This window comes from Triplophysa dalaica, chromosome 19 (assembly GCF_015846415.1).
Source record: "Triplophysa dalaica isolate WHDGS20190420 chromosome 19, ASM1584641v1, whole genome shotgun sequence".
In the NCBI taxonomy this organism is placed as follows: domain Eukaryota; kingdom Metazoa; phylum Chordata; class Actinopteri; order Cypriniformes; family Nemacheilidae; genus Triplophysa; species Triplophysa dalaica.
The window spans coordinates 505,138-526,901 of record NC_079560.1 but is presented as its reverse complement, the minus strand read 5'-3'; the positions used below and the strand labels follow the sequence as shown (position 1 = coordinate 526,901).

Sequence of the window (21,764 nt, the reverse complement as noted above, 5' to 3'; positions counted from 1 at the left end):
GTGGTAAAAATGGCGTTAAAAATACAGTTGATGCTGTCATGGATCTCGTGACTAGTGTCGGCGGCAGGGGGCGCCGCAGGGTTGCTGATCGCCGTTAAGACGTCATCACGTCAACATGTTGTGACGCGTCATGAAAGCAAAACGCGACAGAGACCGAGAGCGCCAAAGGCGCTTTTGAGAGCAGAAAACGGACAATAGTAGAATAGTAACAAAAGTAATCAACACTGACACGTAATACAAAAGTTATACAACTAGTAAAATATAAATGACACGTTTAAATAAATTTATTCTGACAATATAACGAAGGATAAAATATCAATAGACGGAATAGGAATGTTTGTGCTGCAAAAGAAGATAAATAATATCGAACTCGTTTTCTTTTTCTGAGAGCTGGTCGCGTGTTGGGCCGCAGCGCGTCCCCTGCAGGCGGCATTCCTCACATACGCGCGTGCATGTGTCCGCCGCTGCCGGTGTCTGCGCAGCTCCGAGCGGATAAATACAGACTAAAGATGGCGACGGTGCTGGATTCACGGGACAAATCGGGATCCAAAACTTCCCTTCAGAACACGAAGTCCAGCGACCCTGTCACGCACTGAGATCCGCGGAAAACCCGCCGCACCGAGCAGAGGTTCGGTTGTGATTGAGTGCGTCACCGACGACGCTTTTTCAGACTTACTTTCGCTTCCAGCAGTAAATAAAGACGCATCTGGGCTCAGCTCATCCGAACCGACACCGAATCCCGCTGATATGATCCCGATTTTGGGTTCTGTCGCACGGAGTCTGTCCCTTCCGGTGTCGCCGTGATTTGGCTCGGATCCGTATCGTGATGTACTTTCTGAGCGGTTGGCCGCGGAGGCTCCTCTGCCCCCTCCGGAGCGCCGAGCGGCCCTTCCTGATCGAGCCCAGCTCGCAACGCTTCTACCTGTGCGTGCTGTCCGACACTCAGATCAGCATCTGGTTCAGCAGGGTAAGACCACAACACCGCGCTCTGTCGCTTTAAATCTCACTTCGGTTGTTAAAGATCGTGGCCGGCAACACGACGGTTGAAGGTTCGAGCCGCTACATCAGCGTTTTAGTGGATTAGTGGTTAAAGAGCTGAGCAGCTAACTCTAAGTCTGTGGGGTCGAACATTAAAGTAAAGTGAAGCAAACTCTTTCGGTCACGAGTTTGAATGATGAGTGGCGGCTTAGCGGTGAAAGATTTGAACCCCAGAAGTATTGATTATTGAGTGAAAACCGCGGCTCTCTCTCTCCAGTATTGGGAGTTCATCTATAGAGTAAGTGCTGCTCACAGGTCTGGTTCTCAGAAGGATCGATTGATGTTGAGCGTCAAACTCCGTTGGATCAAACTGTCCCAGGATCAGCAGTGCACATATCTCGACTTTATGATTGACATCAGTCAGATGTGGATGTTGATCTTTGACCACTAAACAATATCCACCGGCAGAAATTCCCTCAGTTTCCCAGAGAGATTGTTTCGTCATCACTTCACAGTGTGCATGTGTGTGTTGTTTGTACGGAGACGTGTGTACGGCAAGCCGATTAAGCTTTGAATGAACATTTTTACTTGTGAACCTGTAATTGCAGAAATCAAAAAAAGCAATTGTTAATAGTAGAAATTCTAATCTTGATATCAAGAATGATAATTTTTACAAGTAAAAATGCAGTTGTTGGTATCAAAATTCACATCCTGAGAATGACAAAAGATTATTCGGCTTGCCATACGTGTGAAGTTGCCTGTTGTGACTGCAGGTTGTGCGATATGTGATGCTCGTGTAGAACTTCACACCTAACCGTCACACATTTGTTTTACAAGGTTCCGCTTCACCAGCACACATCACACGTCTGATGTTCTTAAAGAATCACATGACTGTCATGAATCAGAATTCACATGAATAGAAATTAATCTCAGAACGTTCAATGAATAAATAAAATCATTTTTGATGTTTTGATTCACAGAAACACAGAGTCCGTTTGACCTGTTGTGTTTGTAACGGTGTTCACGTAAAAACATAAAGCAGTTATTTAAGTAATAATGCACAGGCAGCCGGTTGTTATGGCAGAAATAATCCCCGGCGACAGAGTGATCTGAATGTGAAGCAGAGGGTATTGTCACACTGAAGAGGCTTATTTCATGATAACAGCCGGCTGATTGTACATTATCTCGCTTATTACATGGCTACTTGACATATGAGAAAAAAAACTGGACATGAAATGTGAATTTGAAATATTTATATTATATATATAATAACTAATTTTTACGAATGCATGCCTGCCGCGAAGTAGTTTAGTTTGGGTTTAAAGTAAGAAACATTCAAACGTCACAAATCATTTGTAAATATAATCTCACATATATTAATAAAAAACATATTTAAATTAAATTTGTCCGAAAGAAACTGTTAAAATGATTTGCTGCATGCGGGTTACAGTGTGTTATTAGTTTTGAGTGATTGTTATCTGGGAATGACGAACCTGGAAATGTCGCGACTGACCAATCAGAATCAAGCATTCCTACGAGCCGTGTAATAAGATGTAATAACGACACCGTAAACGCGCATTAAATGATAAACAGACTCCTGCTCATGAACCTGTGATGTATTTGTTTATATTCATACAGTCTGGTAAAATACTTCCAGGTGATTCTTTCTACTTCCTCTCATACAGGAAATGACCCCCCCCCCCACACTCACACACTTCCTGTCGAGTCTCTGAAGCAGGCCTTCTGAAATTCTCCTAGACTATAGAACTAGCTCTCGCTCTCCGTCTCACACACACGTGCATATCAAAGCATCTGTATCTTGTCTCGACACGTTTAGAGTCACGCAAGCGAAGACATGCACATGCAGCTGTGTGGCCATACATTAAACACATCTCATCTCACAACAGAAGACTTGTAAAGGTTTCCCTTATGTAAAGTTGTTCATGGATACTAGACATGGACAGACATGAGATTTTGAAGGTATGATAACCTTGCATCAAATTTTTGCGGTATTACAATTACACTTTTAGAATGTCTATGTAAAAAAACATCCTTTTCCTGTTGAACACACATTATATTTTATTTTTAAGCAACACAAAATATTCATAAAAGTAGTAAACATGTACTGAGTGCTGTATGTCAGGATGTATCAGTCCTTCCCAATCGTTTTGAAACCATGGCGCCAGTTTCTTTTTTTACATTCATTTTTAAACGTTAACACACATATGTAAATAATATATATATATATAAATTAGATGCAGATGAGCAAACAACAAACCAATCATAAACTAAAATTAGCACAGAACCTGGTGGACTTGTGGACCCTCTGCTCATACCTATGGAAAGGTTTACCGAAATTAGTGTGTTAAAACCATGCCTGTTCAAAACGCGGCATACCTTGAAACCGGTATTCCGCCCATGCCTAATAAAACTAGACATTTCCCTTTCAAAGCGTTTGTGTTTGGAGTTAAATATGATGTGATTTAAAAAAACATGAAATATCACAGATTTCTTTGAATCCGAACAGAAACATCCTCAGATCACCTGATCACATGTCACATATCAAGAGTTGTGTGATTTTACCGTCTGAACTCATCCCTGTACGGGGGTACTGCTGCTGGACCTTGTACAGATGAGAAGAGAAGGACACTAAATCTGTGCCATAACACCACACACTTATTACATACTAGATTGTTTATTTAGAAATAGATTGTGTTTTGCTTTGTTTCGTGTAAATATCACATGTATGTTGTTACAGATCTGATTCACTTCTGTTGTATGAAAGCAAAGTCACAACTGAACTCAGATCTCATTCCAGATCATTGACTGTGGGATTGTGTGTTCACAGTCTGTTTAAACTTGTGTCGTGAAACCTTTAGTGGCTGTGTGGAATTTCAAGCCTGTCTGACCTTTTGTGACCCCTTTACAACACACACACAGTTCATGACCTCAAATAAATGTGTGTTGCGTGTATTTGTGTAGGGCTGCTCGATTTTGGCCAATATTTAGATCCCGATTATTTAAGTCAATTACTCATTTGCTTTAAGAACAACATAGAAAACTGAAATGACTTGCCTTTTAAACTGTGAATTCAGCAAAAAAAAAATGGCGGAATGTGGCACAATAATTGTTTTACCTCCATTATTTTGTTTTAGTAATCGTTGAAGGCCAAAGTTGACGATTACGATAAATAGAACAGCCCTATGTTTGTGTTACGTGTTATGTGTGGGTAACGTGTTGTGTGTCTGTTATGTGTTGTGCGTGTGTTATGTGAAGGGATGCAACAATATATACATTTTGGCCGATAACCGATCATTTTTAAACATTGGAAGCCGATAACCAATATATTGGGCGATATACAGTTCAAGTGAATGATCATGATGTAAAGAAAGTACTGTACTGGATTTAAACTGAGCAACTGAAGAGGTTTAACCAGAGTAATCATTAATGATTTATCGACTATAGTATGTCGGCCTAAATTGTATTATCGGCGATACCGATGTGGGAGATAATTTATTGTGCATCCCTAGTTATGTGTTGTGTGTGTTGAGTGTTGTGTTGTATGTGTAGTTTCTTGCTCCAGTTTGTTTAAATGTAACCGTTACTTGACCTCCAGTGTGGTGTGTGTGTTATGGTCTGTGGTCAATTATTTCACTTAAAGCTACAGCTACTAACTAACTAATCCTCAGATCATGACTTGACAGATGAATGTCTTCAGATATGTTTTCACTCATTCACACTTCTCTCTCTCTCTCTCTCTCTCTCTCTCTCTCTCTCTCTCTCTGTGTATTTAGCCCAGCGTGCTGATCGTCAGTTATATAGAATCTGGGAAGGCGGCTGAACAGTTCGGCTCTTATCAGCAGGCTGAATGGAAGCCGGACGACTCCATGATCGCCGTATCGGTGAGTGAGATTCACTTTATCTAAAATAGAGTCGTGATGGTTCAATCTGACCCCAACACAAACAAACAACATCCAAAAACAACTGCGCTGTCTAGAGAGACGCCTCATCCTACACACACTGACACAAAGACCGTCACGAAACGCATGTTATTATGAGATCATCTGAGGGAGTGGATTGTGTCAGTTGTTATTGGTTAGTGGAATAGCTGTCAGCATGAGAACACACCTCCTGTCTGTCTCTTTTGTTTGCCAGTATAATAACTCTTCATCTGTTTTATTGACAGACAGACAGACACACAGACAGCTCCTCTGTTCAGACTGAATGAATGTGAATGACAGGCATGAATAGACCAACACAGAGTGGTATCTGTAGATGAGACCCAGGGTCCGGTTAGCAGTGTCATGTGAGCTCGTAGTTTCCACACACTGATGTCACAGCGACGGTGCAGAATGACAGCTTGTGTTTCATCAGACTGCAGAGATGATAATCGAGTCAGAACAGACATGATCTCGCTCTCTCTTAAATACTCTGCAGGGCTGTATGTTAAGTGTTTTTGCACATAGAGCTGGTGCTACAGAGGGTTAAAATTTTGTAGCACAGGCCAAACACTTGTATTGCAAGTGTGTAGTCATCTTTGAAGTGCAGGTCATCGGATGAATAGGCAGGTTACTGACAAGGGACATAAATTAATTAGGGCCATGATCTTTCCCAAATCTCTTTTTCTTTTAAAACGTTTCTGTGTTCTTTTTTATCTTTTTTTTACTACAATTTAAGACATTTGTCCACATAAAAATACTGTAGTATACTATACCTCGCAGTAAAATTTCTAGGTACTGCAGTTTTTGTAACCTAACTTGAGTAAATATTAAAGTATAGCATATTTAAATGGGGAATCATCAAATCTAACGCAAGTAAATTATGGAATACCCCAGGGGTCGGTTTTAGGAGCCTTGTTGTTCTCCATATACATGCTTCCCCTTGGTAACATTATTAGAAAACATTAGCTTCCACTGTTATGCAGATGATACTCTGCTATATATCTCATCAAGACCAGATGAGTCCTTCCAGCTATCCAAATTGTGAGCAATGAAGACATAAAACATTGGATGACTAGTAACTTCCTTCTTTTAAACTCTAACAAAACAGAAATATTACTTATCGGACCAAAGACACGCAAACAGAATATTTTGGACTATAACCTGCAAATTGACTCCAACAAATACAGTTAAAGACCTAGGCGTTATATAAGAGATCAACCTGTCATTCAAATATCACATCTCAAATGTCACAAAATAGCCTTCCTCCGCCTTAGAAATGTTTCCAAATCACGAAATATTCTGTGTTTCTGATGCAAAGAAGCTTATTCAAGCATTTGTGACCAAGACTTGACTATTGTAATGCTCTACCTAGTGGTTGTCCTGCGTCATCAATAAACTACAGTTAGTTCAGAATGCAGCTGCCAGAGTTCTTACTAGGTCAAGAAAATACGATCACATAAACCCAGTTTTATCATTACTTCGCTGGTTACCCATTAAGTGTCGTACTTACTTTAACGTTCTTTTAATCACTAATAAAGCCTTAAACGGTTTAGTTCCTACATACTTAACAGAGCTTATATCACGTTACAACCCATCACGCTCTCTAAGATCTCAAAACTCTAGACTTGTGATAACACCTAGAATAACTAAATCCACCAAAGGGGGCGGAGCCTTCTCATACGTAGCACCTAAACTCTAAAATAGCCTTCATGATACTATTCGAGTGTCAGACACACACTCCCAATTTAAATCTGAATCAAAGACACATCTTTTCAGCAGAGCATTCCGAAATTACCCTTTAGACAACGGAGTCGGGGTCGAGTACCAAAACAACCTTGTAACCAATCAGCAATAAGGTGCACAGGACGAACAACAGCCGAGCCAAGCTTGACGAAAATGAAAGATCGGACACCCTGCCTTTAATGCATAGTATCCTAAATAAACCACCTGGAGACTGCGTTTATTAGATAGTATTTACTAGAATGAGTAATAAATATAAATGCATGCACTGTGCTGTGTTTGACCTTTTTCAGTTTTTCTTATTTTCTCCTGTCAAGCGGCTTTGGATCAATGTACAATGTGAAAAGCCCTATTTAAATAAAATGGAGTTGAATTGAAGTATAGTAGCGTTTACTACAGTAAACCGCAGTAACATTTCTAGTTACTACAGTGTTTTTGAACTTTGCTAAGTTCATATTAAAGTATACTATAGGGTTCACTACAGGTCATCAATTTACTACTCACAAATAATTTTTCCATCCATATTTTTCATTTCCATGAAATGAACAGGACTTTATTTTGGCGCGGAGTTGAGTTGAGAGTCCTCATACAGTGATATGCAGACAAATCCATGAAGGTCACGCTTGACTTTTCGTTCCATTTGACTTCTATTCATACGCATGCAGACCGGAAACACAGTTGAGTGCGTGAGGCCAATAGAAGAGGAAAACGTCACGCACGTGCTGAACTGTATCTATTCTTCGAACAGACCGATTGTTTTTCATATTATGTACAACATATATGTTACTTCATAATATAGACATGTCAAACTTTTTTAATATTCATGAAAACATCATTATTTGTCTTGAATGTTTCTTCCTTGTGCTTTTAGGTTGTACAGTTTGTTCTGCGTTTCTTTTTTTATAGAGGTTTGATCTGGAGTGGGTCACATTAAGCCTGTCAGCTTCTGTCCCTCTCGTGAAGCATCATGGGTAATATTGGCTGGCAGTTCTCTGTGTAGTCATTTCAGAAATATTCCCATGAGCTCTGCGGTTGGCTGAACTTAAACAAACTTCAGTCCTTTCAGAAATGCAACAGAACTGTGTGGGAGAGTGACATAACCTTCATGAATATTTCCCACAATCCTCTGTGTCCTCTCCTGCAGACGGGCTGTAGCATGTTCACTCTTCAGCTGTAGAGTCTTCTGATAAAACACATTTGTTCTAACAAGATGCTGTGAAGACACGACTTGACCTCTATAATCTCTTCCAAACGTGTTGTTTTCAGGAAACTTCATTGCAGTCGTTGTTTTTGTTGTTGAACTAATCTTTTAAGGACAAATGTGAGGTTTTTATTAAAACAATAAGTGTGACACACCGGTAGCATGACAAAACAAAGTGTCTGTAACACAGCAGTAAGTGTACGTTTGTCTTGGCTGTTTTTCTCATTCTAGACTCGACCTGAAGTTGTTGCGTTCTCACCAGAGGGAAACTAAATCTGATAGGCTTTGTTTGCGTGTCGGTCGGATGTGAAGTCTTTGTTTCGATACTTCAGGGGACAGAGAAGCTGTCACACGTGATCGACATCCTCGAAACGCCTGCATGATCTTTTATTTTCCTCGCTGGGTCTGCAGCTAAAGACGATCTTTTACACAATACGAACTGAACGTGTGTGCGCGAGTGTGTGCATTTGTGTGTGTGTGTGTGTGTGTGTGAATGACAGAAAGAGAACCCTGAAACTGTGTGTAGCAGTAAATGTTTGAGCGTGTGTGTGTCTGAGAGCTGGTGTTTTTGTTAGGTTTTGTTCAGTGTGTTTTCTCTGTGTTCATGTGTGGTGTTTGTGTAGCTCTGAGATGTTTCAGAGAATCTCGTGCAGAAGTGAAACTGAATGAATCAGCAGAACACTCTTCGTCTGTCTGATCGCACCGTCACACGCTCTCACAAGACCACTTATATCCTCAAAACACTTTCAACATTTCAAGATAAATATTAAATATGAAAGAACATTCAGATTTACTGCAGTGTGATGTTATGACAAATAAAACACACTTATGGCCTTGAATGTTGAGAATAAATCAGTATTTCTTAGCATGTAGCTTTTCCATGAAAGTGTGTGAATGTGTGTTGTTTTAGTTCATGTCCAGATGTTTTTAGAGACTGAAGAACATTAGTTTTCCCTCAAACTGATGAGATATCTGTGCTGGGGCTTTTGTTGATGTCTGGATGTCTCACAATCTCACAGGAATTATATGAGCCGGTTATGTTAGGGACGGGGCGTCATTATTGATTTGTATTAATAATTGTGTATTTGTGTAGCACTCATTTCGTCAGAATTCATATGAAGTATCCACTGGATGTTGTGATGTGAACTTTTCTCCGGCTCTCCTCTGGAATGTTGAACAGAGACTTCCGTGCACATCATCCATCGCTTAGCAACGGCAATAACAGGAAGCGGCGACATTCCAAAGATCTTTGTTTAACAAGACGGAGTGTGACATTCTGATCCGTGAGCATTTAAAGACATTCACGCAGGATTGTGTGTGTGTGTAGATGTGGAGAGATCTTATTCAACTCTTAAAGAAATAGTTCATCCTAAAATAAATATGATCATGTCTTTCTTCTTCAGAACACAACAGCTGATATTTAGAAGAATGTTGATAATCAAACAAACCGCATTGACTTTCATTGTGTGAGCACAAAACCACTGAGACATTTCTCAAAATATGTTCTTTTGTGTTCTGTACAGGAAAGAGACGGATTTTGAACAATATGATGCAGAATTAAGATTTTGTCTCAAAGTTTGTTGACTAATCCGTTCATATGAACTGATTCATGTTAAAGACTCTTTGCAGTTCTGTACAGAAATAGAAACTCACATGAACTCACTCCAAATAAAACACTTAGATTTATTTTCTTATGTATAAAGGAATGTGCATGCGTTTGTGTGTGTGTGTGTGTGTGTGTGTGTGTGTACATGCGTGTGTGTGTGTGCGTGTGTTTGTGTACATGTGTGTGTGTTCGTGTGTGTACATGCGTGTGTGTACATGCATGTGTATGCTTGTCTTTGTGTGTGTGTACATGAGCGTGTTTGTGTGTGTGTGAGTGTGCATGCGTGTGTATGCGTGGCAGATGACGTCATTGCTCCAGCTGTGGAAAACCTCACTTGTTTCTCCGTCCCCTGCACTGAACTCTACAGGAAGTTCAAATCTCTCCTGGTTTCCATTTCTGTTTCTATTTGTCTGTCTCTGCTTCTGTCTGGAGATATTTTCAGAGCTCTCGCACACTTTCATAGGGAAGTTATGCATTAATATACGTACGTCTGAAGTTTTCTGAATAAAAACAACTTTTCTGGAAAGTAACAATCTTCTCAATTGAATGTGAATATAATACTCTGAACTCAAATGAATCTTTCATGTCTTTATTTAATACTCAGAAGAATGTGGTTTGTTACACATGTCTTTATAAACTGACTGCGTGTTCTACATTTGTAATATTACAGACATTTGTGCGTCATTTTATACAATAATGTCAGCGAAATGTAAATAATGTCAATGTAATTCTGTACGTGTGATTTGCAGAAGTGAGTCTTCTGTGGAGTGATGGATTTTAATGGAGGAGACGAGACAAATCAGTTTTTTTACAATGTTGTTGTCATGGTGATGGCCAGAGTGTGTTGAGTGATGTGTTGTTTATATAATCTCATGACATTTATTGTGTTGTTGCACATCAACTGACCGACACACACACACAGACACACACACACAAGCGCGCACACACAAGCGCGCACACACACACACACAAGCGCGCACACACAAGCGCGCACACACACACACAGAGGACTGATTTTGCTGTTTTGTGTCTTATGTACAGGTTTGAGTGTGTGTTGATTAATTTCTGTCCATCAGTTAATCAATGTGTGTTACTTAAAAGCAGTGTTATGATGACATCATTGACTCTCTCTCTCTCTCTCTCTCTGTATCTCTCTCTCTGTCTCTGTCTCTCTCTCTCTCTGTCTCTCTCTCTCTCTGTCTCTCTCTCTGTCTCTCTCTCTGTCTCTGTCTCTCTGTCTCTCTGTCTCTCTGTCTCTCTGTCTCTCTCTCTCTCTCTCTCTCTCTCTCTCTCTCTGTCTCTCTGTCTTTCTCTCTCTCTCTCTCTGTCTCTCTCTCTCTGTCTCTCTCTCTGTCTCTCTGTCTCTCTCGCTCTCTCTCGCTCTCTCTCTCTCTCTGTCTCTCTCTCTGTCTCTCTCTCCAGGCTGCGAATGGTTACGTTCTGTTATTCGACATCATTGGAGCTTTGGATGAGAAGTGTCTGTATGAGCCCGTCTATCCAAAGTGAGTGACCTTTGACCCTGTTATGTTAAGCATCATTTCCTCATCCTCAATCATGTTGTGTGTTACAGTGTTGGATTCTGCTCATTGTCCTCTTGAAAGTGCAATAATTGTTCAGCGGAAGAGAGGGGGTGGGGCTATGTTTTATTCTCACACACACACACACACATCAGCTTGACGTCTGCACATGTGTCTGTCTGCTGTGAATGCTTTCAGATTTAAATCTACAACAGAGATGATCTGATCTTTGATTATTTATTAACAATAATAATTGTGAAGCTGAAACAATGTCACGCACATAAAAAGACACACACACACACACACACACACACACACAACCACACACACAGAGTGTGTGATTATAGCTCTTGAGTTTAAATCTCCTTCAGGAGTGCGTCTGTGTCGTGTTCAGACCTGTTTGACCCACATTCTTTCTCTCATCTCTCTGTTTAGTGTTTTTGTGCATTTTGTTGTTGTTCATGTCAAACTGGGCTGTAGTGTGACCTGTCAGTAACTTTATTTCAACATGAACATAATCAACATGTGTGTGTGTGTCAGGGGCAGCGCTCGTGTTAAGGTGACTCCGGGTTATAAAGAGGAACAGTGTGCTCCGGCTCTGACCCTGGAGATGAAGAGACCTGTGGATCTGGAGGCTCCAATCAGCTGGTACCCATCACCTCCTCAATCCCACAATGCACTGCACCTTCACTTGAGTCATTCTCAACACACACACACGCATCTGACCTGAAGTGTTTTATAACATGTGTGTGTGTGTTCAGTCTGCAGTCGATGCAGGAGGATCTGTTAGTGGCCACAGCAGACGGATATCTTCACATGCTGCACTGGGACAGTGTTTCCAACGGCCGGCGATCCGTCAACCTGTGTACTGTACCCTTCTCTCTCGACCTGCAGTCCTCCAGAGGTCAGACACACACACACACACACACACACGTACAGACAGACACTCAGATACACACGCTCAGACACACACACATAGACTCAAAATATACAGCCGCTGCTTTCTGTGTGTTCACTTGTGTGGTGTCATTTGTGTGTGAGGTCAGTAATACCATCATCGAGTCTGATCTGAGATCAGTCCAACACACTGTCACGTGACCTGGTGTGTTTTTCTGTGGTGTGTTGTGTGTGTTAGGAGGGCCGTGTTTGGATCTAGACGGCGTTCACATTCGGGATATGGAATATTGTGTAACGCTGGATGGATTTGCTGTTGTGTTTGATGACGGGAGGATTGGATTCATCACACCCACAGCCAACAGATTCTCTACAGATGTAAGAGACACAACCCCAGTCGCACACTGTACAACACAACACACTTATTAGTCATCCACACTATTGAGTGAACATGCTCCACACAATGTGCTGTTCTGTTTCACACAATAGATGTGAGTTCTTGTGTGACTGAAGCCTGCATGTGTGTGTTTCTATGTGTGCAGCAGTTGCAGGGTGTTTGGGCTGCAGACGTCTCTGATGGAACCTGTGTCGCTGTCAACAATAAATACAGACTCATGGCCTTCGGCTGTTCCAGGTGTGTGTGTTCATTTAACTTGTATTAAATCTTAATTTGTTGTGTGTGTGCGCACTATATACACACGTGTTTGTACAGTATGCGAGTAGCTATTACAAAACTGCCACCGTTTGTTTGCATGTGAATCATTTCATCTTTGTGTGTTTGTCAAAGAAACACATTATTTTCATCAGGTTATTTTTTCGGCACGACAAATATGTAATCATGGTGTGTGTTTAATCAAACTTAACGTGCGTGTTTGTGTTTTGCAGTGGTTCTGTGCTGGTGTACATGATTGACAGCTCGACTGGATCAATGCAGCTCTCTCATAAACTGGAGTTAAGCCCGAAACATTATCCTGGTGAGACACGCTACAGTGTTTACAGTTCAACACACACACGCTCACATATCACACACACATCACATACACACAAAAGCCACAAGCACTTCATGACCGAAGAAAAGCTAACATGTGTGAGATCAGCTGATTGTAGTGCCGTGTCGCCCCCTGCAGGCCGCTGCTGGTATCACACATCTTATCATCACTTACAGTCGCACTAGATAAATATGATGTTTTCCATACTGAATATTTTGTTCTTACAATATCACCCAAACACATGAAATATTGTCATTGTAATAACTGAAGAGAACCTTTCATGAGATTATGAGGGTCTGTGGGTCTCATGTCATCTGGGAATCAGTGATATATCTTCTTAATTGTACTTTTGAGCATTATTAAGGAAATCCTGAAAACCGGTGTGTTTATGCATGCGTGTGTGTGTGTGTCTGTGTGCATGTTTGTGTTCGTTCGTGCACGTGTTTGTGTGTCCCCTCACTCTTGTTCTCAGATATCTGGAATAAAACGGGCCCTGTCAAGATGATCCGCTGGGCTCCGGACTGCAGTGTTGTCATGGTGACGTGGAACTGTGGTGGTCTGTCTCTCTGGAGTGTGTTTGGGGCTCATCTCATCTGTACACTCGGAGAGGACTTTGCGTGAGTCTTTCTCACAGACACATGATATCTGATCACATGTCATCTGAATATCACACAGACTTTGTGATTCCAGTGGGTTTTCTGACAGTGTGTGATGTTTGTGGGTTTTTGTGTTGTGTGTGTGTGCTGCAGTTATCGCTCAGACGGTACGAAGAAAGAGCCTCTGAAGATCTGCTCCATGGTGAGTCCAGACCTGATCACTCTTATTGTGTGTGTTTGTGTAGTTTCTCATGTGTGTGTTTGTGTTATCAGAGCTGGGGTGTGGAGGGTTATCATCTGTGGGTGATCAGCAGCAGCGAGGCGGCCGGCAGTCCGGATGGAGAACAGCTCCAGCAGGCCGGAATTCTGCAGTTTCAGTTCATTAAGAGCGCACTGACGGTCAACCCCTGCACAGTGAGAGAGAGAGAGAGAGAGAGAGAGAGAGAGAGAATATACTTCGGTCACGTCTTCATTACAGGAGCACACACATCAGCTAACCTCTCTCTCTATCTCTCTCTCTCTGTCTCTCTCTCTCTCTCTCTCTGTCTCTGTCTCTCTCTCTCTCTGTCTCTCTCTCTCTGTCTCTCTCTGTCTCTGTCTCTCTCTCTCTGTCTCTCTCTGTCTGTCTCTCTCTCTCTCTCTCTCTCTCTCTCTCTCTCTCTCTCTCTCTCTCTCTCTCTCTCTCTCTCTGTCTCTGTCTCTCTGTCTGTCTCTCTCTGTCTCTGTCTCTCTCTCTCTGTCTGTCTCTCTCTCTCTGTCTCTCTCTCTCTCTCTGTCTGTATCTCTCTCTCTCTGTCTCTGTCTCTCTCTCCGTCTCTCTGTCTCTCTCTCTCTCTCTCTGTCTCTCTCTCGGTCTCTCTCTCTCTCTCTCGGTCTCTCTCTCGGTCTCTCTCTCTCTCTCTGTCTGTATCTCTCTCTCTCTGTCTCTGTCTCTCTCTCCGTCTCTCTGTCTCTCTCTCTCTCTCTCTGTCTCTCTCTCGGTCTCTTTTTCTCTCTCTCTCTCTCTCTCTCTCTCTCTGTCTCTCTCTCTCTCTCTCTGTCTCTCTCTCGGTCTCTTTTTCTCTCTCTCAGAGTAATCAGGAGCAGGTTCTTCTTCACGGTGAGGATCGCTTGTATTTGACGTGTGGTGACCCGACTCAAGGTCACAGCAGTGGTGATAAAACCTCTCAGAGGGACGGTGGGAGTCCTCTTCATCGCCCGGCCGCGCCCGCCTGTCTCTCTCAGGGTCTCAGTACATTACTGGGACACAAACACTGGCAGGTGGTTCAGGTACATCACTTCATTTCCTCACATGTCAGGTGTGTTTGGATATTTAACTTCATCTAAACCACCTTATCATCTATAAATTGATCAATTCAAAAGGATCAGCATGATCGTGTGTAGTGACACTATTACTTATATAATTAAGTATTACACACAAACATGTCATGACACATTATATCTCAAACACAGAGAACAATAAGATGAAAGGCATCATAAACTCTAAAATGACATTATTAAAGTGTTTATTTCTTGAATTTTGACACTATCCCCTGTTGAAAAAAGCAGCATATTCTGGGTAAAGTATGTTTTGATGCTGGTTTTACCAGCTGAAACCAGCTATGGACCAGCACAAACCAGCAAACTAATATAGTTTTTTTGTCTCCAGATTCACAGCACATATTTGGAGTCGAACTGGCCCATCCGGGTGAGAATCTCCTCATCATCTGTTCATCATTCTACACTTCCGTGTGCTCACGGCTCATATCGGCGTTCATATGCTAATGCTAACTAATGTCACTGTGTGTGTGTGTTAGTTTGCAGCTATAGACTGGTCTGGTCAGTGTGTGACTGTAGCGGGTCGACGTGGGTTTGCACATTATTCCTTATACAGCAGAAAATGGAAACTGTTTGGAAATGTGACGCAGGTACACACTTGACGTCGATCTCGTCCACTGTTTCTTCTGCATATGAAGGTCATGTGTGTTATGAAGGAGGCCGTGACTGCTCTCTCTCTCTGTCTTCAGGAGCAGAATATGACGGTCACCGGAGGTCTGGCGTGGTGGAAAGACTTCATTGTTGTTGCCTGTTACAATTACATAGATCAGCAGGAAGAGGCAAGAGAGATTGATGTTCATTGGTTGATTTAAAAGTGTAGACGGATCAGTTTGGATTCACGTGTTTTCTCTTCTTCAGCTGCGGTTGTACTCGAAGTCATCAAACCTGGACAATGCGTTCGCCAGCGTCACTAAATTTCACGCTGATACGCTGCTGCTCAATGTGTTTCGTAACGTGGTGATTGTGTTCAGAGCCGACTGTTCCATTGGTCTCTACAGCATTGAGAGGAGACAAGACAGGTGACACTTTCATCAGCACTTCCTGTTATCAAGTGCAGTGAGGGTCAGAGTTCATACTGTTGTGTGTGTGTGTGTGTGTGTCATCAGTGTGAACCCGTCAGCGAGTGTGGAGCTGTTGCAGGAGGTCTCAATGTCTCGCTATATTCCTCATCCTGGACTGGTGGTGTCTGTGACTCTGACTTCTGTACGGACTGACACGGGCATCACACTCAAAGCCCCACAACAGGTACGAATGCACGCACACACACACACACTCACACAGGTGTGAGTTTGATTGACAGATTGTGTTTGTGTCAGGTGTGTTCGTCTGAGAGTATTTTATTGAATCTGGCGGGTCAGTTGATCATGCTTCAGAGAGATCGGTCCGGGCCGCAGGCGCGAGATAAAGACGCTCCAGCCAATCAGGCCAAACTGGTACGTCTCACACACTCGGTTACTCTACATCTGTCATGATCTTAAGTGTGTTTCACGAGCGTGTGTGTTTGTGTCGACAGCCTCCCTTCTGTCCGCCCGTGGTTCTAGCTCAGTGTGTGGAGAACGTCTGGACCACCTGTCGCAACAACCGCAAGAAGCGTCACCTGACGGAGGCTCTGTGGCTGTCCTGCGGCGAGGCGGGGATGAAGGTGTGGCTTCCTCTCTTCCCCCGGGATCACCGCAAACCTCACTCCTTTCTGTCCCGCAGGATCATGCTGCCCTTCCACATCAACATCTACCCGCTCACCGTTCTGTTCGAGGACGCTCTCATCCTGGGCGCCTCTAACGAAACCATGCTGTTCGACGGCGCTCACGGCTCCTCCGCCTCCGAGCCGCTGGAGTCTCTCTTCCCGTTCTGTACGGTGGAGCGCACGTCTCAGATCTACCTCCATCACATCCTGCGCCAGCTGCTGGTGAGGAATCTGGGCGAGCAGGCGCTGATGTTGGCGCAGTCCTGCGCGTCGCTGCCGTACTTCCCTCACGTCCTGGAGCTCATGGTCCACGTGGTTCTGGAGGAAGAGGCCACGTCCCGAGAGCCCATCCCCGACCCGCTGCTGCCCACTGTGGCCAAGTTTGTGACGGAGTTCCCGCTCTTCCTGCAGACCATCGTCCACTGCGCCCGCAAGACGGAGTACGCCCTGTGGAACTATCTGTTCGCCGCTGTTGGGAACCCCAAAGATCTGTTTGAAGAGTGTCTGATGGTGCAGGACCTGGACACGGCCGCCTCCTATCTCATCATCCTTCAGGTAAACATCTTTATCACACGTCATTCTGTGTCAACCACAGCAAAACAGATTTTCTGGAGAAAGAAGAATGAAAATCATGCTAAAGGCCAGTTTGTAAATGTCATGGACAGTGTTGTGTGACTAGTTACTAAATAATGAGTTCCTGTTTTCCCTTAAAGAAGTAAAGGAAGGGATTACTCTCGTTTTTCTGTCATTTAAATACTTTTCCCTTGAAAAAGTGAATTGAAGGATTCAGGATTTCCCACAGAATTCAGAGAGAGTATGAGGGCTCATCTGTTTCCCCTCTGGGGGTCCGGGGTCATGTTCCCCTGTTAAAAAAATGTTCATATTTTAGAGGTAAATGCTGCAATCTGGGGTGTGTTAAGAGCAAAATGATGTGACTCAAATATTTACAATCCGTTTTGAATACTCTCCTCTGAAATGTTGACTTTCTAGCGGTTTAAACGCTTCTTTCTCCAGAAGATGAATTATAAAAATCAAACAGACGTGTGTTCGGTGATCTGTGTCTGATGATGTTTGTGCTTCAGAACATGGAGGTTCCAGCCGTGAGCCGTCAACACGCCACTCTTCTCTTCAACACGGCTCTTGAACAGGGTAAATGGGATCTCTGTCGTCACATGATCCGATTCCTCAAAGCCATTGGTTCAGGGGAGAGCGAGACTCCGCCCAGCACGCCGACCCCACAGGTGAGAGACGTGTGATGATAGTGTTGTGAGATGTGATGACGTGATGATGTCACGTGTGAGTGTGTGTGTGTGCGCAGGAGCCGACCTCCACCGGCGGCTTCGAGTTTTTCCGGAACCGCAGCATCAGTTTGTCTCAGTCAGCAGAGAGCATCACTGGAGGAAAGTTCAACCTGCAGAAGACCTTCAGCATGCCTTCAGGACCCTCCTGTAAAGGGTACAGACACACACAAACCTTCACTATCACCATTCATCCAGAGAATGAAACGTGTGTGTGTGTGTGTGTTCAGGGGAGACCGGTGGTGTAAAGACAGCGACTCAGCAGAGAATCTCTATATTGATGTGATGTTGTGGAGACACGCTCGTCGTCTGCTGGAGCAGGTGCGTCTCAGAGATCTGGGCTGTTTCTCGGCTCAGCTGGGCTTCGAGCTGATTGGCTGGTTGTGTCGGGAGCGGACGCGGGTGGCATGCATCGATGATTTCGTCACAGCCCTCAAGTGCCTGCACAAGGACTTCCTGTGGCCGTTTCCTGTTCTCCCAGCATGCAGCATTAATTCACCGCTGAAGAACGGACGCTTTCGTCCAGGTGTGTGTGTGTTCATGTGTTTGTACAATCAGGTGAGTGTGTGATCAGGTGTTTGTGTGTTTATGATCAGGTATGTGTGTGCGTGCGTGTGTGCGATCATGTGTACGAGTGTGTGAACAGGCATGTGTGTGTGTACGATCAGGTGAGTGTGTGATCAGGTGTTTGTGATCAGGTATGTATGTTTGTGTGTTTGTGATCAGGTTTGTGTGTGTGTGTGTATGATCAGGTGAGTGTGTGATCAGGTGTTTGTGATCAGGTATGTATGTTTGTGTGTTTGTGATCAGGTTTGTGTGTGTGTGTATGATCAGGTGAGTGTGTGATCAGGTGTTTGTGATCAGGTATGTATGTTTGTGTGTTTGTGATCAGGTTTGTGTGTGTGTGTATGATCAGGTGAGTGTGTGATCAGGTGTTTGTGATCAGGTATGTATGTTTGTGTGTTTGTGATCAGGTTTGTGTGTGTGTGATCAGCTTTGTGTGTTTGTGATCAGGTGTGTGTGTGTGTGTGTGTGTATATGATCAGGTGAGTGTGTGATCAGGTGTTTGTGATCAGGTATGTATGTTTGTGTGTTTGTGATCAGGTTTGTGTGTGTGTGTATGATCAGGTGAGTGTGTGATCAGGTGTTTGTGATCAGGTGTTTATGTGTTTGTGATCAGGTTTGTGTGTTTGTGATCAGGTTTGTGTGTGTGTGATCAGCTTTGTGTGTTTGTGATCAGGTGTGTGTGTGTGTGTATATGATCAGGTGAGTGTGTGATCAGGTGTTTGTGATCAGGTTTGTGTGTTTGTGATCAGGTTTGTGTGTGTGTGTATGATCAGGTGAGTGTGTGATCAGGTGTTTGTGATCAGGTGTTTATGTGTTTGTGATCAGGTTTGTGTGTTTGTGATCAGGTTTGTGTGTTTGTGATCAGGTGTGTGTGTGTGTGTATGATCAGGTGAGTGTGTGATCAGGTGTTTGTGATCAGGTATGTATGTTTGTGTGTTTGTGATCAGGTTTGTGTGTGTGTGATCAGCTTTGTGTGTTTGTGATCAGGTGTGTGTGTGTGTGTGTGTGTATATGATCAGGTGAGTGTGTGATCAGGTGTTTGTGATCAGGTATGTATGTTTGTGTGTTTGTGATCAGGTTTGTGTGTGTGTGTATGATCAGGTGAGTGTGTGATCAGGTGTTTGTGATCAGGTTTGTGTGTGTGTGATCAGCTTTGTGTGTTTGTGATCAGGTGTGTGTGTGTGTGTATATGATCAGGTGAGTGTGTGATCAGGTGTTTGTGATCAGGTTTGTGTGTGTGTGTATGATCAGGTGAGTGTGTGATCAGGTTTGTGTGTGTGTGTGTACGATCAGGTGAGTGTGTGATCAGGTGTGTGTGATCAGGTGTTTGTGTGTTTGTGATCAGGTTTGTGTGTGTGTGATCAGGTGTTTGTGATCAGCTATGTGTGTTTGTGTGTTTGTGATCAGGTGTTTGTGTGTGTGTGTATGATCAGGTGAGTGTGTGATCAGGTGTTTGTGTGTGTGTGTATGATCAGGTGAGTGTGTGATCAGGTTTGTGTGTGTGTGTGTATGATCAGGTGAGTGTGTGATCAGGTGTTTGTGATCAGGTATGTATGTTTGTGTGTTTGTGATCAGGTTTGTGTGTGTGTGTGATCAGGTGTTTGTGATCAGCTATGTGTGTTTGTGATCAGGTGTGTGTGTGTGTGTATGATCAGGTGAGTGTGTGATCAGGTGTTTGTGATCAGGTATGTATGTTTGTGTGTTTGTGATCAGGTTTGTGTGTTTGTGATCAGGTGTGTGTGTGTGTGTATGATCAGGTGAGTGTGTGATCAGGTGTTTGTGATCAGGTGTTTGTGTGTGTGTGATCAGGTGTTTGTGATCAGCTATGTGTGTTTGTGATCAGGTGTGTGTGTGTGTGTGTATGATCAGGTGAGTGTGTGATCAGGTTTGTGTGTGTGTGTGTACGATCAGGTGAGTGTGTGATCAGGTGTGTGTGATCAGGTGTTTGTGTGTTTGTGATCAGGTTTGTGTGTGTGTGATCAGGTGTTTGTGATCAGCTATGTGTGTTTGTGATCAGGTGTGTGTGTGTGTGTGTATGATCAGGTGAGTGTGTGATCAGGTGTTTGTGATCAGGTATGTATGTTTGTGTGTTTGTGATCAGGTGTGTGTGTGTGTGTATGATCAGGTGAGTGTGTGATCAGGTGTTTGTGATCAGGTATGTATGTTTGTGTGTTTGTGATCAGGTTTGTGTGTTTGTGATCAGGTGTGTGTGTGTGTGTGTGTGTATGATCAGGTGAGTGTGTGATCAGGTGTTTGTGATCAGGTGTTTGTGTGTGTGTGATCAGGTGTTTGTGATCAGCTATGTGTGTTTGTGATCAGGTGTGTGTGTGTGTGTATGATCAGGTGAGTGTGTGATCAGGTTTGTGTGTGTGTGTGTACGATCAGGTGAGTGTGTGATCAGGTGTGTGTGATCAGGTGTTTGTGTGTTTGTGATCAGGTTTGTGTGTGTGTGATCAGGTGTTTGTGATCAGCTATGTGTGTTTGTGATCAGGTGTGTGTGTGTGTGTATGATCAGGTGAGTGTGTGATCAGGTGTTTGTGATCAGGTATGTATGTTTGTGTGTTTGTGATCAGGTTTGTGTGTGTGTGTATGATCAGGTGAGTGTGTGATCAGGTGTTTGTGATCAGGTATGTATGTTTGTGTGTTTGTGATCAGGTTTGTGTGTGTGTGTATGATCAGGTGAGTGTGTGATCAGGTGTTTGTGATCAGGTATGTATGTTTGTGTGTTTGTGATCAGGTTTGTGTGTGTGTGTATGATCAGGTGAGTGTGTGATCAGGTGTTTGTGATCAGGTATGTATGTTTGTGTGTTTGTGATCAGGTTTGTGTGTGTGTATATGATCAGGTGAGTATGTGATCAGGTGTTTGTGATCAGGTATGTGTGTTTGTGATCAGGTTTGTGTGTGTGTGTATGATCAGGTGAGTGTGTGATCAGGTTTGTGTGTGTGTGTGTACGATCAGGTGTGTGTGTGATCAGGTGTTTGTGTGTTTGTGATCAGGTTTGTGTGTGTGTGATCAGGTGTTTGTGATCAGCTATGTGTGTTTGTGATCAGGTGTGTGTGTGTGTGTATGATCAGGTGAGTGTGTGATCAGGTGTTTGTGATCAGGTATGTATGTTTGTGTGTTTGTGATCAGGTGTGTGTGTGTGTGTATGATCAGGTGAGTGTGTGATCAGGTGTTTGTGATCAGGTATGTATGTTTGTGTGTTTGTGATCAGGTTTGTGTGTGTGTGTATGATCAGGTGAGTGTGTGATCAGGTGTTTGTGATCAGGTATGTATGTTTGTGTGTTTGTGATCAGGTTTGTGTGTGTGTGATCAGCTTTGTGTGTTTGTGATCAGGTGTGTGTGTGTGTGTATATGATCAGGTGAGTGTGTGATCAGGTGTTTGTGATCAGGTATGTATGTTTGTGTGTTTGTGATCAGGTTTGTGTGTGTGTG

At 43.2% G+C, this 21,764-nt stretch overlaps 1 protein-coding gene across 1 annotated transcript in view; it reads left to right on the top strand.

The window, feature by feature from the left end:
* Positions 1-161: 161 nt before the first annotated feature.
* ric1 (RIC1 homolog, RAB6A GEF complex partner 1) overlaps positions 162-21,764 on the top strand; it is a 31,326-nt gene continuing 9,723 nt past the window's right edge. The window contains exons 1-22 of the mRNA XM_056730971.1: positions 162-967; positions 4,773-4,880; positions 10,889-10,968; positions 11,524-11,631; positions 11,745-11,887; positions 12,119-12,255; positions 12,420-12,511; positions 12,763-12,851; positions 13,339-13,483; positions 13,616-13,664; positions 13,736-13,876; positions 14,534-14,731; positions 15,111-15,149; positions 15,259-15,369; positions 15,469-15,558; positions 15,638-15,798; positions 15,886-16,024; positions 16,096-16,212; positions 16,293-17,018; positions 17,546-17,704; positions 17,782-17,918; positions 17,992-18,287. Of these exons, the coding sequence (XP_056586949.1) occupies positions 827-967; positions 4,773-4,880; positions 10,889-10,968; positions 11,524-11,631; positions 11,745-11,887; positions 12,119-12,255; positions 12,420-12,511; positions 12,763-12,851; positions 13,339-13,483; positions 13,616-13,664; positions 13,736-13,876; positions 14,534-14,731; positions 15,111-15,149; positions 15,259-15,369; positions 15,469-15,558; positions 15,638-15,798; positions 15,886-16,024; positions 16,096-16,212; positions 16,293-17,018; positions 17,546-17,704; positions 17,782-17,918; positions 17,992-18,287 (3,406 nt within the window). The 5' untranslated portion in view covers positions 162-826. The remainder of the gene's footprint in view (positions 968-4,772; positions 4,881-10,888; positions 10,969-11,523; positions 11,632-11,744; positions 11,888-12,118; positions 12,256-12,419; positions 12,512-12,762; positions 12,852-13,338; positions 13,484-13,615; positions 13,665-13,735; positions 13,877-14,533; positions 14,732-15,110; positions 15,150-15,258; positions 15,370-15,468; positions 15,559-15,637; positions 15,799-15,885; positions 16,025-16,095; positions 16,213-16,292; positions 17,019-17,545; positions 17,705-17,781; positions 17,919-17,991; positions 18,288-21,764) is intronic.